The sequence below is a fragment of the Neopsephotus bourkii genome, unplaced genomic scaffold, assembly GCF_033783945.1.
Source record: "Neopsephotus bourkii isolate Nb327-2 ecotype Australia unplaced genomic scaffold, CSIRO-AGI_Nbou_v1 NB_329, whole genome shotgun sequence".
In the NCBI taxonomy this organism is placed as follows: Eukaryota; Metazoa; Chordata; class Aves; order Psittaciformes; family Psittacidae; genus Neopsephotus; species Neopsephotus bourkii.
This window is the reverse complement of record NW_026900837.1, coordinates 428-14,178: the sequence shown is the minus strand read 5'-3', so window position 1 is coordinate 14,178 and position 13,751 is coordinate 428. Positions and strand designations below refer to the sequence as shown.

Genomic DNA, 13,751 nt, shown 5'->3' with positions numbered 1-13,751 from the left:
ATTTGTTTCTCATTAGCAGTGGTGCATGGGCAGGATGGAGATGTGGGGATGGTGCTGGATTGGCAAGATGGAAATGGCCAGGGTTGGTGCTGGATAAACTGGATGAAGACGTCTTGGGATGGGTCTAGATGGGAAGGATGAAGCTGACCTGGGGTGAGCAGGATGAAGGTGACCTGGGGTAGTGGCACAAAGACAGCATGGAACTTCCTGGGATGGTGGCTAGATGGGCAGGACAGGGATTCCCAGGGATGCCGGCTGGATGTACAGGATGGATATGCCTGGGGACTGTGGCATGTGGAAAGGATGGAGGTGCCCAGAGGCAGCAGTGCATAAACAGGATGGGGATGGCCAGGATGGTGCCGGGTGGGCAGGATGGGGATGCCCAGGAATAATGCTGGATGGGCAGGAGGGGGATGCGTGGGGCTGGTGCAGGATGGGCAGGATGGGGATGCCCCGAACGCCGCCGGCGGGGCGTGGGCGGCGACAGCAGCGGCCGGAGAATCCCGTTTGTTTCTCATTAGCGGCTCTTGGAAGGAGCTGTGGAAAAACTGGCTCCAAGCAGAAGGGAGCCGGAGCGGGATCGGCCGGGCCGAGGGAAGGGAGAGGGGCCGCGGCGGGGCAGGGCTCGGGGCTGGGGATGCAGGCACACACGGTCCCCTCGGCGGCAGCCCTGTCCGCAGGGAGCAGCGGCCGGGAGGGCACAGGGACACCCGGCTGTGCGCAGCCGCTGCACAGAGGCAGCTCAGCCCCCGGCCCCGCACCCTGACGGGGAAACTGAGGCACACGGCGGGTGCCCCGCTTGTGCCACCACCGGCTCTGGTGGGGACTGCAGCGTGTCCCGCCCTGGCGCGGCCCTGCTGCGGTGGCACCAGTGCCCGCTGCCCCATGTGTCACCCCCAGCGCCGTCCTGTGCTGTGATGGGACGGGGTCACCTGGGGACAGCGCCCGATGGAACTGGTGGCGCTGTGGTAGCCCTGTCCATACAAGCACACGGGGGCATCCATGGGGCTGGGGAGGCTCCATGTGCTGGGGGATGTATGTGCATGTGTGTACATGTGTGTGTACATGTGTGCGTACATGTGTGTGTACATGTGTGTGTACATGTGTGTGTACATGTGTGTGTGCATCTGTGTGTACATGTGTGTGTACATGTGTGTGTACATGTGTGTGTACGTGTGTGTACATGTGTGTGTGCATGTGTGTGTACATGTGTGTGTACATGTGTGTGTACCTGTGTGTGTACATGTGTGTGTGCATGTGTGTACATGTGTGTGTACATGTGTGTGTGCATGTGTGTGTACGTGTGTGTACATGTGTGTGTACATGTGTGTGTACATGTGTGTGTGCATGTGTGTCTGTGTGTACTGTTGTGGTGTGTGTGTACATGTGTGCGTACCTGTGTGTGTACGTGTGTGTGTATGTGTGTGTGTACGTGTGTGTGCGTGTGTGTGTACATGTGTGTGTACGTGTGTGTGTACCTGTGTGTGCATGTGTGTGTACGTGTGTGTGTACATGTGTGTGTGTACATATGTGTGCACCTGTGTGTGTGCATGTGTGTGTGCATGTGTGTGTACATGTGTGTGTACATGTGTGTGTACCTGTGTGTGTACGTGTGTGTGTACCTGTGTGTGTGCATGTGTGTGTATGTGTGTGTACGTGTGTGTGCATGTGTGTGTACATGTGTGTGTACATGTGTGTGTACATGTGTGTGTACATGTGTGTGTATGTGTGTGTGCATGTGTGTGTGCATGTGTGTGTACGTGTGTGTGTACATGTGTGTGTACATGTGTGTGTACATGTGTGTGTACCTGTGTGTGTACGTGTGTGTGTACGTGTGTGTGTGCATGTGTGTGTACATGTGTGTGTACGTGTGTGTACATGTGTGTGTACATGTGTGTACATGTGTGTGTGCATGTGTGTGTACATGTGTGTGTACATGTGTGTGTACATGTGTGTACCTGTGTGTGTACGTGTGTGTACATGTGTGTGTGCATGTGTGTGTACATGTGTGTGTACATGTGTGTGTACGTGTGTGTGTACATGTGTGTGTGCATGTGTGTGTGCATGTGTGTGTGCATGTGTGTGTACATGTGTGTGTGCATGTGTGTGTGCATGTGTGTGTACATGTGTGTGTACATGTGTGTGTACGTGTGTGTACATGTGTGTGTGCATGTGTGTGTGCATGTGTGTGTGCATGTGTGTGTACATGTGTGTGTGCATGTGTGTGTGCATGTGTGCAGCATGCGCACCCCGGAGTTGGGTGCCCACGTGTCCGGCCGGGTCCGGCCGCCGGCACCCACCTGCCTCAGGGCTATTTCTGCCTCCAGCCCGGATTTAATCCCACCCTGTAATTAGGAGCCAAAATAAAACGCAGGCACCGTCCTGCCCCATGGCCACGGCTCCGTGCCCCAGCCGCGGCTGACACCCGGCACGCTCAGCGCGCAGGGAGGGATGCGATGTACGGGGGGGGGTGTCCCCCATGCGGGACCTGCGGGGGGCACTGGAGGTCGCGTGGAGGCAAATCCCTCCCTAAGCCCTTGAGCCAATTACGGCCCTGGAGCCTCTCGTGGGCTGTGCCCGAGAAGCAGGAGCCCCTCGGGGGGGATGATCCGGGTCAGAGCCCCCGCAGCCCCCTGCGCCCAAACCGCCCCCTCTGCCCCCGCACCCAGGGTCCCCTCTGCCCCCGCCGCCCGCCCCCGTGCAGCTCCTGCGCTCCCCTCGGTACTGGGGGCACGGTGCGGGCACCCCTGCACGGGGCTCAGGGCGCTGATCGGCTTTGGGGAGCTTACGGTGCTGAGCCGCGGCTGCTGCACCCGCGGGACCGGGATGAGCCGGATCCTCCGCGCTCGCCGCCGGCTCGGCGCTGGCACAGACTGCGTGAGGATGGGGGTTAGGGTTAGGTTAGGGTTAGGGTTAGGGTTAGGGTTAGGGTTAGGGTTAGGGTTAGGGATGGGTGTCCCCCCTGCACCCCATGGGCACCTTTCACTTGCCCCATGCACGCTCTCTGCTCACCCCATTCACAGCGCTGGGCAGCCCCTATGCCACCTTGTACAGGCTGGGAGCCACCTGAGCACCCCATGGCACCCCATAATCCCCATGGGCTCCTTGTGGCAATCTGGGCACCCCATGCGCCAGCCTCTGCACCCTATGAACCTCCGCAGGCACCCCTCGTTATGCTGCTTCCCCACACACCTAGTGTGTGCTGCACATGCATGTGCACACACACATGGATACTGCACATGCACAGACATGGGGGATATGGGGACATGGTGACACGGGGACACAAGCCATGCTGGCCGCCACATCAGCAGCATGGGGAAGGGCCCCATCCCACAGCTGGGAGCCAGATGTGGTGGGGAAGGACAGAGGTGGGGGCGAGCCCCAAGGTGTCCCCAGGCTACGGGGACACGGAGCTGAGCAGCTCCCCCCAAGCTTCCCGGGGTAGGGAAGGAGGAGGGAGGGAGAGGGGCACCCCGAGGAGGGCGATGGGAGCAGCAGGGCCGGGGGCAGATGCCAGGTCCCCATCCCCAGGGGAGGACACCAGGATCTCCCAGTCCTTGGGGACCCCATTGCACCCCCTCAGTGTGGGACACCCCCACCTTTGCAGCACCAGAGGACAGAGCCCCCCTCCCACCACAGGCCGCCAGCCCTATGGCCCCAGGGCGCTCCAGCACAGGGTCCCCCCCGAGCCCCCACCCAGGGCAAAGTGCACAGTGGGGCAGGGAGGGTGCAAAGGGCGCCTGGTGCTGGGTGCTGGGCACAGGGAGTGGGGTGTCCCCGGGCACCCCGGTCCGGAGTCCGGCTCTGGCAATGAGGGTGCCAGGAAGCCTCAGTTCCCATAAGGGTGCCTGGGGCCGGGGGATCCTCCATTGCCCAGCACAGGCCCCTCGGTGTCCCCAGGGCCGTGTTCTTCATCATCATCCTCATCCCCCTCATGGCCATGCTCTTCCTCATCGTGCTCTTCTACCTCTGCCGCAAGCTGTGCCGAGCCCCCGCGCCCCCCCCCACTGGCTCCAGTGCCCGTGGGGATCGAGCCCCCCCCATACAGCGAGGTGGGGCCAGCGGGCAGTGGGTGCTGAGGGTGATGGGGCGATGGGGTTATGGGTTGGTGGGTGCCCATGGTACCGTGTGATGGGTGCTGGGGCTATGGGGTGATGGGGGCTATGGGGTGATGGGTGCTGGGGCTATGGGGTGATGGGTGCTGGGAGCTATGGGGTGATGGGTGCTGGGGCTATGGGGTGATGGGTGCTGTGGGTGTGGGGTGATGGGTGCTGGGAGCTATGGTGTAATGGGGCTCATCAGAGCATGAGGGATTATGGGTGCCACATGCCCCCCCCCCCGACCCCCTCAGGTGACGGCGAAGCCCTTCCTGTACCCCTCACTGCAGGGGCCGTGCCCCGAGTGCAGCCGCGGCCCTGGGGCGCCGCCCCCCCAGACCAGCTTCTAGGGGTCACCCCGCTGAGGATGCTCCCCTGCGATGCTCAGGTCAATGCCCCCCCAGACACCTGGGCCCACGCCACCACCACCCCCCCCGGGTTCTTGAGGACCAGGGGGATGTGGGGCCACGGGGGTCTCTATTTATTGTGTTTAAGGTGCCAAAGCTCTCTGCTGCGCTGGGTCCTGGGCTGGGGGTGCTGGGGTGCAAGGGGGAGGGTTCTGGGGGGGGGCTGGTGTTTGTGGGTGCAGTCTGGACATTGCTGAGTGGGGCCCTCACACCCTGCCCCTGTCCCTATCTCTGTTCCCATCCCCATCCCTTTCTTCATCCCCATCCCCATTCCATCTATTTCATCCCTATGCCTATGCCCTATCCATTCCCATCCCCATCCCAACCCATCCTCACCCCTATCCCTATCTCCATCCCCATTCTATTTCATCCCCACCCCTATTCCTATGTCCGTATCTATTCCCATCCCCATCCCCACCCCATCCCCATCCCCATCCCCATCCCCACCCCATCCCCATCCCCATCCCCACCCCATCCCCATCCCCATCCCCACCCCCATCCCCACCCCATCCCCATCCCCATCCCCACCCCCATCCCCACCCCATCCCCATCCCCATCCCCATCCCCATCCCCATCCCCGTCCCATCTCCATCTCCATCCCCATCCCCATCCCCATCCCCATCCCCATCCCCATCCCCATCCCATCCCCATCCCTGTCCCATCCCATCCCAACCCCTATCTCCACGTCCACCCCCCGTCATCCCCATCCCCATCCCCGGAGCCGTGCCCAGCCCCACAGGACACCGGGGCTCTCTGAGCCAGGCTCTGGCCCTGTCACTCCGTTTGCCGGCCCTGGCGCCTCTTGACCCTCCTCTTGAGGAGCAGCAGGTCCACGTAGAGCATGCGGCCCAGGACGGCCGAGGCACAGATGAGCCCCCCGTGCAGGGCCCCCGCCAGCCCGCAGCTGAACACGTCCTGCCCTGGGGACAGCGTCACAGGACACGGCCACCGCCACGGGGGGCTCCCGGTGCGGGCACGGCGGGGCCGGTCCCTCACCCGTCAGGTACAGGTTCCGCACGGGGGTCTCTGCTCTCATGGCGGCCACCACGGCCGGGCTGAAGCGGGCGACGTCGTGCTCGGCCCCGTACATCTCCCCCCGGGGGGCCGCCAGGTAGTGCTGGTTGGTGAGCGGGGACGCTGCCTCCACGAACTCCACCTGCAGGGGCAGGGGGGGCTCAGGGCGCACTGGGGGGGTGCAAGGTTCCTGGGGGCTGGGCTGCACCATGGCCCTGTGGGGTCCCCGTTCTGTTGGGCGGATCCCCATTGGGTACCCCAACCCCACGAGCACGTTCCATAGGGCACCCCATCCCATAGGGCACGCAATCACACCCATCACAAGGCAGCCCAGCCCCACAGGAGGCCCCATCCCTGCAGCCCCCCTTGGTGCCCACGGGGGTGCCAGGGGATGCAGTGGGGCTCTCACCTTGTCGCGGAGGTGAGGGAAGCGCTGCAGCGCCCGCTCCAGCAGCCGCTGGGCGATGCTCATCTTGTACTCGTGGTACTGGGCGCTGCGGTGCTTGGCGCGGGTCCCGGCCCACTCCTCGAACCACTCAAACCGTGCCATGGTCAGGATGGTCATGCAGGACCGGCCTGCGGGGGGGACACCAGTGACAACCCCACCAGTGCCGGTGTCCGTGTGGCACTGGTGGTGGTGCCTGCCCCATAATCCTGGCTGGGGGACCCCCCTCTGTACCTGGGTGCCGCTGCTCATAGGTGGGGTCCTTGGCGGCAGGGAAGGTGATGAACATCATGGCCAGGTTCTCGGGGACATCGTCCCGACTCAGAGCAGCGTACTGGGTCATCCTGCGGGCAGAGCGGGCACCCATCACCCCCCATGCACCCACCCTGCCACACACCCACCCCATCCACCCAAACACCACTGCACACCCGACCCATCCACCCTGCACCCACCATGCACCCAACACAACCACCCACCGTGCACTCTACACGCCATATACCCACCCCATCCACCCAAACACCACTGCACACCCACCCCATCCACCCAAACACCACTGCCACCCACCCCATCCACCCAAACACCACTGCACACCCACCCCATCCACCCAAACACCACTGCACACCCGACCCATCCACCCAAACACCACTGCACACCCACCCCATCCACCCAAACACCACTGCCACCCACCCCATCCACCCAAACACCACTGCACACCCACCCCATCCACCCAAACACCACTGCCACCCACCCCATCCACCCTGCACCCACCAATGCACCCACCCCAACCACCCACCATGCACCCTATGCACCATATACCCAACCCAACCACCCAAACACCACTGCCACCCACCCCATCCACCCTGTACCCACCAATGCACCCAACGCAACCACCCACCATGCACCCTATGCACCATATACCCACCCCAACCACCCTGCTCCCACCACTATACAACCAATCCACCCACAATGCACCCTACCCAACCACCCTGCACCCACCAATGCACCCAACGCAACCACCCACCATGCACCCTATGCACCATATACCCACCCCAACCACCCTGTACCCACCAATGCACCCAACGCAACCACCCACCATGCACCCTATGCACCCTGTACCCAACCCAACCACCCTGCTCCCACCACTATACAACCAATCCACCCACAATGCACCCTACCCAACCACCCTGCACCCACCAATGCACCCAACGCAACCACCCACCATGCACCCTATGCACCATATACCCACCCCAACCACCCTGTACCCACCAATGCACCCAACCCAACCACCCACCATGCACCCTATGCACCATATACCCAACCCAACCACCCTGCACCCACCATATCCAACCATGCCCCACATGCACCCACCCAACCACCCTGACCCCCAATGCACCCAACCAACCACCCACCATGCACCCTATGCACCATATACCCACCCCAACCACCCTGCACCCACCAATGCACAACCAACCACCCACCATGCACCCTATGCACCATATACCCAACCCAACCACCCAAACACCACTGCCACCCAACCCATCCACCCACCCACCGCAAACCAACCATCCACTGTGTGCCCTACACACCACTACCCACCCCAACCACCCTGCACCCACCAATGCACAACCAACCACCCACCATGCACCCACCCCAACCACCCTGACCCACCAATGCACACCAACCACCCACCATGCACCCAACCCAACCACCCTGCACCCACCAATGCACAACCAACCACCCATCATGCACCCTATGCACCATATACTCAACCCAACCACCCAAACACCACTGCCACCCAACCCATCCACCCCGCACCCACCAATGCAAACCAACCATCCACTGTGTGCCCTACACACCATCTACCCACCCCAACGACCCTGCACCCACCAATGCACAACCAACCACCCACCGTGCACCCAACCCAACCACCCTGCACCCACCAGTGCACAACCAACCACCCACCATGCACCCACCCCAACCACCCTGCACCCACCAATGCACAACCAACCACCCACCATGCACCCAACCCAACCACCCTGCACCCACCAATCCACCCACCCCAACCACCCACCATGCACCCTATGCACCATATACCCAACCCAACCACCCAAACAGCACTGCACACCGAACCCAACCTCCCTGCACCCACCCTGCACCCAACCCAACCACCATACACTCAATGACCACGCTCCCAATGCACTACTGTGCATGCAGCCCGCACCCAACCCCTGTACCTCCAACCTGCCCACCATGCTCCCAATCCCCACACATCCCCCGCTCCCCATGCCCCCCGTACATGGCATCCAGCTCGTTGTGGGGGTAGATCCAGAAGTTGGTGGGGGGCAGGCTCAGCTCGGCCGCGCTGCCCCGCAGCCCCACGAACACCAGGAAGGAGCCCATGCCGTGCCGCACCATGGCCATGCGGGCGCTCACCTCTGCGGGGGCACAGCGGTGGCACCGCGGCTGCCAGGGGGCCATGGGGGTCGGTGAGCAGGGACAGGGGATGCTGGGGACGCGGTACCCGGGTGGCTGCGGAGCCTGGGGGGCAGCAGCTTGCCGAAGGTGTTGAAGATGCCCGCGTCGGAGATGACGATGGGGGCGAAGATCTCCACCTCCTCCTCCTCACTGGGCCCCTTCTGCACCGCCACCCCTGGGGGCGGCAGGGGTCAGGGGGGGCAGGACCCCATCGTGGCCTCATGGCGGGGGGGGGGGGATCGGGGCTCACCGACGGCGGTGCCATCGGGGGACACGAGGATGCGGGTGACGGGGGCACGCACGAGCACGGCCCCCCCCGCGCGCTCGATGACGGGCACGGCGTGGAAAGCGACCTCGCTGGCCCCCCCCCGCGGGTACCAGGCGCCGCGCTGGTAGTGGTGAACCATGAGCACGTTCACCAGGAAGCTGGAGTCCTGCGGGGCCGTGCCTGCAGACATCAGGATACAGCCCCCCCCATTGCAATACAGCCCCCCCCATTGCAATACAGCCCCCCCGCATTGTGATACAGCCCCGCCTATTGTGATACAGCCCCCCCGTTACAATACAGCCCTCCCCTATCGTGATACAGCCCTCCCCTGTTGTGATACAGCCCTCCCCTATCATGATACAGTCCTCATCCATCATGACATGACTTCCCCTGTCATGATACAGCCCTCCCTTATCATGATACAGCCCTCCCCTATCATGATACAGCCCTCCCCTATTGTGATACAGCCATCCCCTATAGTGACATAGCCCTCTCCTACTGTGATACAGCCCTTCCCTATTGTGATACAGTCCTCCCCTATCATGACATGGCCTCCCCTGTCATGATACAGCCATCCCCTACCATGATACAGCCCTCCCCATTGTGATACAGCCATCCCCTATTGTGATACAGCCCTCCCCTATCATGATATAGCCATCCCCTACCATGATACAGCCCTCCCCTATGTGTTGTTTGTGTTTGTGTGTTTTGTGTGTTTTGTTGTCTACCATGATACAGCCCTCCCCTATTGTGACATGGCCTCTCCTATCACGACACAGCTTTCCCCACCATGCTACAGCTGTCCCCTATCGTGAGGCTGCCCTCCCCTCTCACAGCTCATCCTTCTGCTGTCATGGCAAACCTCCTATCATGATGCAGCTCTCCGTACTGCAACATGGCCCTCCCCATATCATGACACAGCCTGCCCCACTGCAAGACAGCCCTCCCCATTGCAACAGAGCCCTTCCCTATCATGCTGGTGCCATCCCCTGGTATGACTTGGTCCTCCCTTATGACTTGGTCCTCCTCTATCAACGATGCAACATCCACTATCGCAATACACCCCTGCTCCATCACCACAGTGCCCTTCCTATCTTGATGACCTCCTCCTCAGCACGACCTCCTCTCTGTCACAAGGCCTCCTCTCTATTGCAACAGCCCCTCCCTTATCCCAGTGGCCCCTCCCTATCGTGACAGTGCCCTCCCCATCGTGACAGTGCCCTCCCTATCGTGACAGTGCCCTCCCTATCGTGACAGTGCCCTCCCTATCGTGACAGTGCCCTCCCTATCGTGACATTGCCTTCCCTATCGTGACAGTGCCCTCAATATGGTGACGGCCTCTGACCATAGAAGAAGTAGCAGAGCAGGGCGCGCAGGTCGCGGTTGTTCGTCAGCCGCGCCACAGCCTGGCTGTGGCTGGTGGCCGCCATGCGGAACACGGGTGAGATGCAGTAGATGAGGCCAGTGCGGACCAGGAGAGCGGCCAAGCACCGCGGCACCATCTTCAGCACCGCCAGCAGCGCCACGTGCCGCGAGGCCACCTGCACCGGGACAGCCCGAGCCCAGCACCCAGCGCCACCGGGGTCACCACCGTGCTGCCACCGCGGCCGCAGTGCTCCCTAAGGCCCCTTCCACACTGAGCCCATCACCAGCATCCGCGGCGTTGCCAATGCCCCTTCACCACCACGACCAGCACTTTGCCCCCAGTTTGGCCACCACCTGCGTCCCCACCGTTCCCACCACTTCTGCCCCATACCGTCACTATCACCCGTGCTTCCACCACCCCACCGCTTCATCCCCTCCGTGCCATCACCCTTGTCCCCAGCACTCTCACTGCCCCTTCCCCCCCATGCCCACCTACCACCCTCCTCCCTACCGCATTCTCCCCATCACCATCCCCACACCCCCATCCCAAGCTGACCATTCCCAGCCCCACACCGCAGGGACAACACCACCACCATGGGGCAGCGTTCCCAGGTCCCCCCCACCTTGGAGAGCCTCATGAACTCCCTGATGGCCGCCTTCTCCTCTGGGAACTGCTCCTCCAGCGCGGCGGCAAAGGCGGTTTTGCCAGCACGGAGCCGGTAACACCGCGGGCCCAGGGTCACCTCATCATAGGGGTCGGGCAGGCGCTGCCAGCAGAGCTGCCCATCGGTGAGCTGGTCCAGCGCCACGCGCAGCATGCTGCCCGCGTGCATCTGCCCCACGTAGTGGATGCCTGTGGGGACACCATGGGGACATCGGATGTGGGGACGCGCAGCCAGAGCCCCCGCGCTGCATGCAGGCTGTGTGCATGCGTGTTGAATGCAGACACGTTCCTGCACACATAGAACGATAGCGTCAATCAGGCTGGGAAAGACCTTTAAGATCATCAAGGCCAACCTTTACCCTGGTAAAGTGCCAAAGCCACCAATAAGCCACGGGCACACGCTGCCTGCTCCCCCGCACACGCTATCTACACACAGACACACGCTACATGCACACACTGACACGCACTGCAGGGATGGGCACACACGGGTGATGGGGTCGGTGATAACAGGGTTTGGGGGTACCGGGGGATCCTCACCTACGTCGAACTCGCAGCCCTGCTCCTGGAAGCTGTGGCAGCACCCACCGGCCTGGTCGTGCTGCTCCAGCACCAGCACCCTCTTGCCCACCTTGGCCAAGGTGCCCGCGGCTGCCAGGCCCCCGATGCCGCTGCCGATGACCACAGCATCCAGCACCGGTGGCACCCGGCGGGTGCTGAACCCTGCACGCACGGAAACACACATGGACACACGGGCACATGAACACACGGGCACATGAACACACGGACACATGAACACACGGACACATGAACACACGGGCACATGAACACACGGGTACATGAACACACGGGCACATGAACACACGGGCACATGAACACATGGGTACATGAACACACGGGCACATGAACACACGGGCACATGAACACACGGGCACATGAACACACGGACACATGAACACACGGGCACATGAACACACGGACACATGAACACACGGGCACATGAACACACGGGCACATGAGCACAGGGACAGACACACGGGCACATGAACACACGGGCACATGAACACACAGGCACATGAGCACAGGGACAGACACACGGGCACATGAACACACGGACACATGAACACACGGGCACATGAACACACGGGCACATGAGCACACGGACAGACACACGGGCACATGAACACACAGGCACATGAGCACAGGGACAGACACACGAGCACATGAACACACGGACAGACACACGGGCACATGAACACACGGGCACATGAACACACGGGCAGACACACGGGCACATGAACACACGGACACATGAACACACGGACACATGAACACACGGACACATGAACACACGGGCACATGAACACACGGGCACATGAACACACGGACACATGAACACACAGGCACATGAACACACGGGCACATGAACACACGGACACATGAACACACGGACACATGAGCACAGGGGCACATGAACACATGGGCACACGAGCACAGGGACACATGAACACACGGACACATGAACACACGGACACATGAGCACAGGGGCACATGAACACATGGGCACATGAGCACAGGGACAGACACAGGGGCACATGAACACACGGGCACATGAACACACGGGCACATGAACACACGGACACATGAACACACGGACACATGAACACACGGGCACATGAGCACACGGGCACATGAACACACGGGCACATGAACACACAGGCACATGAGCACATGGACACATGAACACATGGGCAGACACACTGTCACACGAGCACAGGGACAGACGGGCACGCAGCCACACGGGCCGTGTGCCCCCAGCACTCACCCTGCTTGAGCACCTTGTCCCGCGCGCCCTGGTCCGTCACCAGTGGCCGGGGCGGCTCCGGGGGGAGCTGTGCGAAGGGGTTGCCGGAGGGGGCCAGCAGCCGGTGGGCCACCAGCCCCAGCCCCAGCGCCAACAGTGCCAGCAGCAGCAGCAGCGTGAGCCACATCCTGCACCCACCGCAGCACCGGCAGCGCACGGCGGGGGCAAAGGGGATTATGGACACGATTACACCACGCGACCTCAGAGCACCGCGGCTTAAAGGCACAGGAGCTGACGGACATAGCTCCCTATGGCCAGGGGAAGCCATGGCCACTGCACCTATGGTCATGGTACCCTACGGCTGTGGTACCCCATGGGTGCAACACCCTCTCACCATGATAGCCTATGGCTGTGGTACCCCATGGGTGCAACACCCTATCACCATGATAGCCTATGGCTGTGGTACCCCATGGGTGCAACACCCTATCACCATGATAGCCTACGGCTGTGGTACCCCATGGGTGCAACACCCCTCACCATGATAGCCTATGGCTGTGGTACCCCATGGGTGCAACACCCTATCACCATGATAGCCTACGGCTGTGGTACCCCATGGGTGCAACACCCTATCACCATGATAGCCTATGGCTGTGGTACCCCATGGGTGCAACACCCTATCACCATGATAGCCTATGGCTGTGGTACCCCATGGGTGCAACACCCTCTCACCATGATAGCCTATGGCTGTGGTACCCCATGGGTGCAACACCCTATCACCATGATAGCCTATGGCTGTGGTACCCCATGGGTGCAACACCCTATCACCATGATAGCCTATGGCTGTGGTACCCCATGGGTGCAACACCCTATCACCATGATAGCCTACGGCTGGGGTACCCCATGGGTGCAACACCCTATCACCATGGTAGCCTACGGCTGTGGTACCCCAGGGGTGCAACACCCTATCACCATGATAGCCTACGGCTGGGGTACCCCATGGGTGCAACACCCTATCACCATGATAGCCTACGGCTGTGGTACCCCATGGGTGCAACACCCTATCACCATGATAGCCTATGGCTGTGGTACCCCATGGGTGCAACACCCTATCACCATGATAGCCTACGGCTGTGGTACCCCAGGGGTGCAACACCCTATCACCATGATAGCCTATGGCTGTGGTACCCCAGGGGTGCAACACCCTATCACCATGAT

The 13,751-nt window shown here is 61.6% G+C and overlaps 1 protein-coding gene across 2 annotated transcripts; it reads right to left on the bottom strand.

Moving 5' to 3' along the window:
- Positions 1 to 5,267: 5,267 nt before the first annotated feature.
- On the bottom strand, positions 5,268 to 12,740 carry LOC133209291 (all-trans-retinol 13,14-reductase-like). Of its 2 annotated transcripts, XM_061347825.1 has the most exons (11): positions 12,558 to 12,740; positions 11,273 to 11,455; positions 10,695 to 10,924; positions 10,052 to 10,247; positions 8,689 to 8,886; positions 8,485 to 8,613; positions 8,260 to 8,398; positions 6,198 to 6,307; positions 5,928 to 6,094; positions 5,501 to 5,660; positions 5,268 to 5,424 (listed from the first exon to the last, which is right to left on the bottom strand). In XM_061347825.1, exons 1-11 carry the CDS (start codon positions 12,721 to 12,723, stop codon positions 5,279 to 5,281), a joined length of 1,824 nt encoding a protein of 607 aa, XP_061203809.1. In that variant the 5' UTR covers positions 12,724 to 12,740; the 3' UTR covers positions 5,268 to 5,278. The 2 variants fall into 2 exon arrangements, with proteins under 2 accessions (XP_061203809.1, XP_061203810.1); XM_061347826.1 differs by lacking the exon at positions 11,273 to 11,455.
- Positions 12,741 to 13,751: the final 1,011 nt, after the last annotated feature.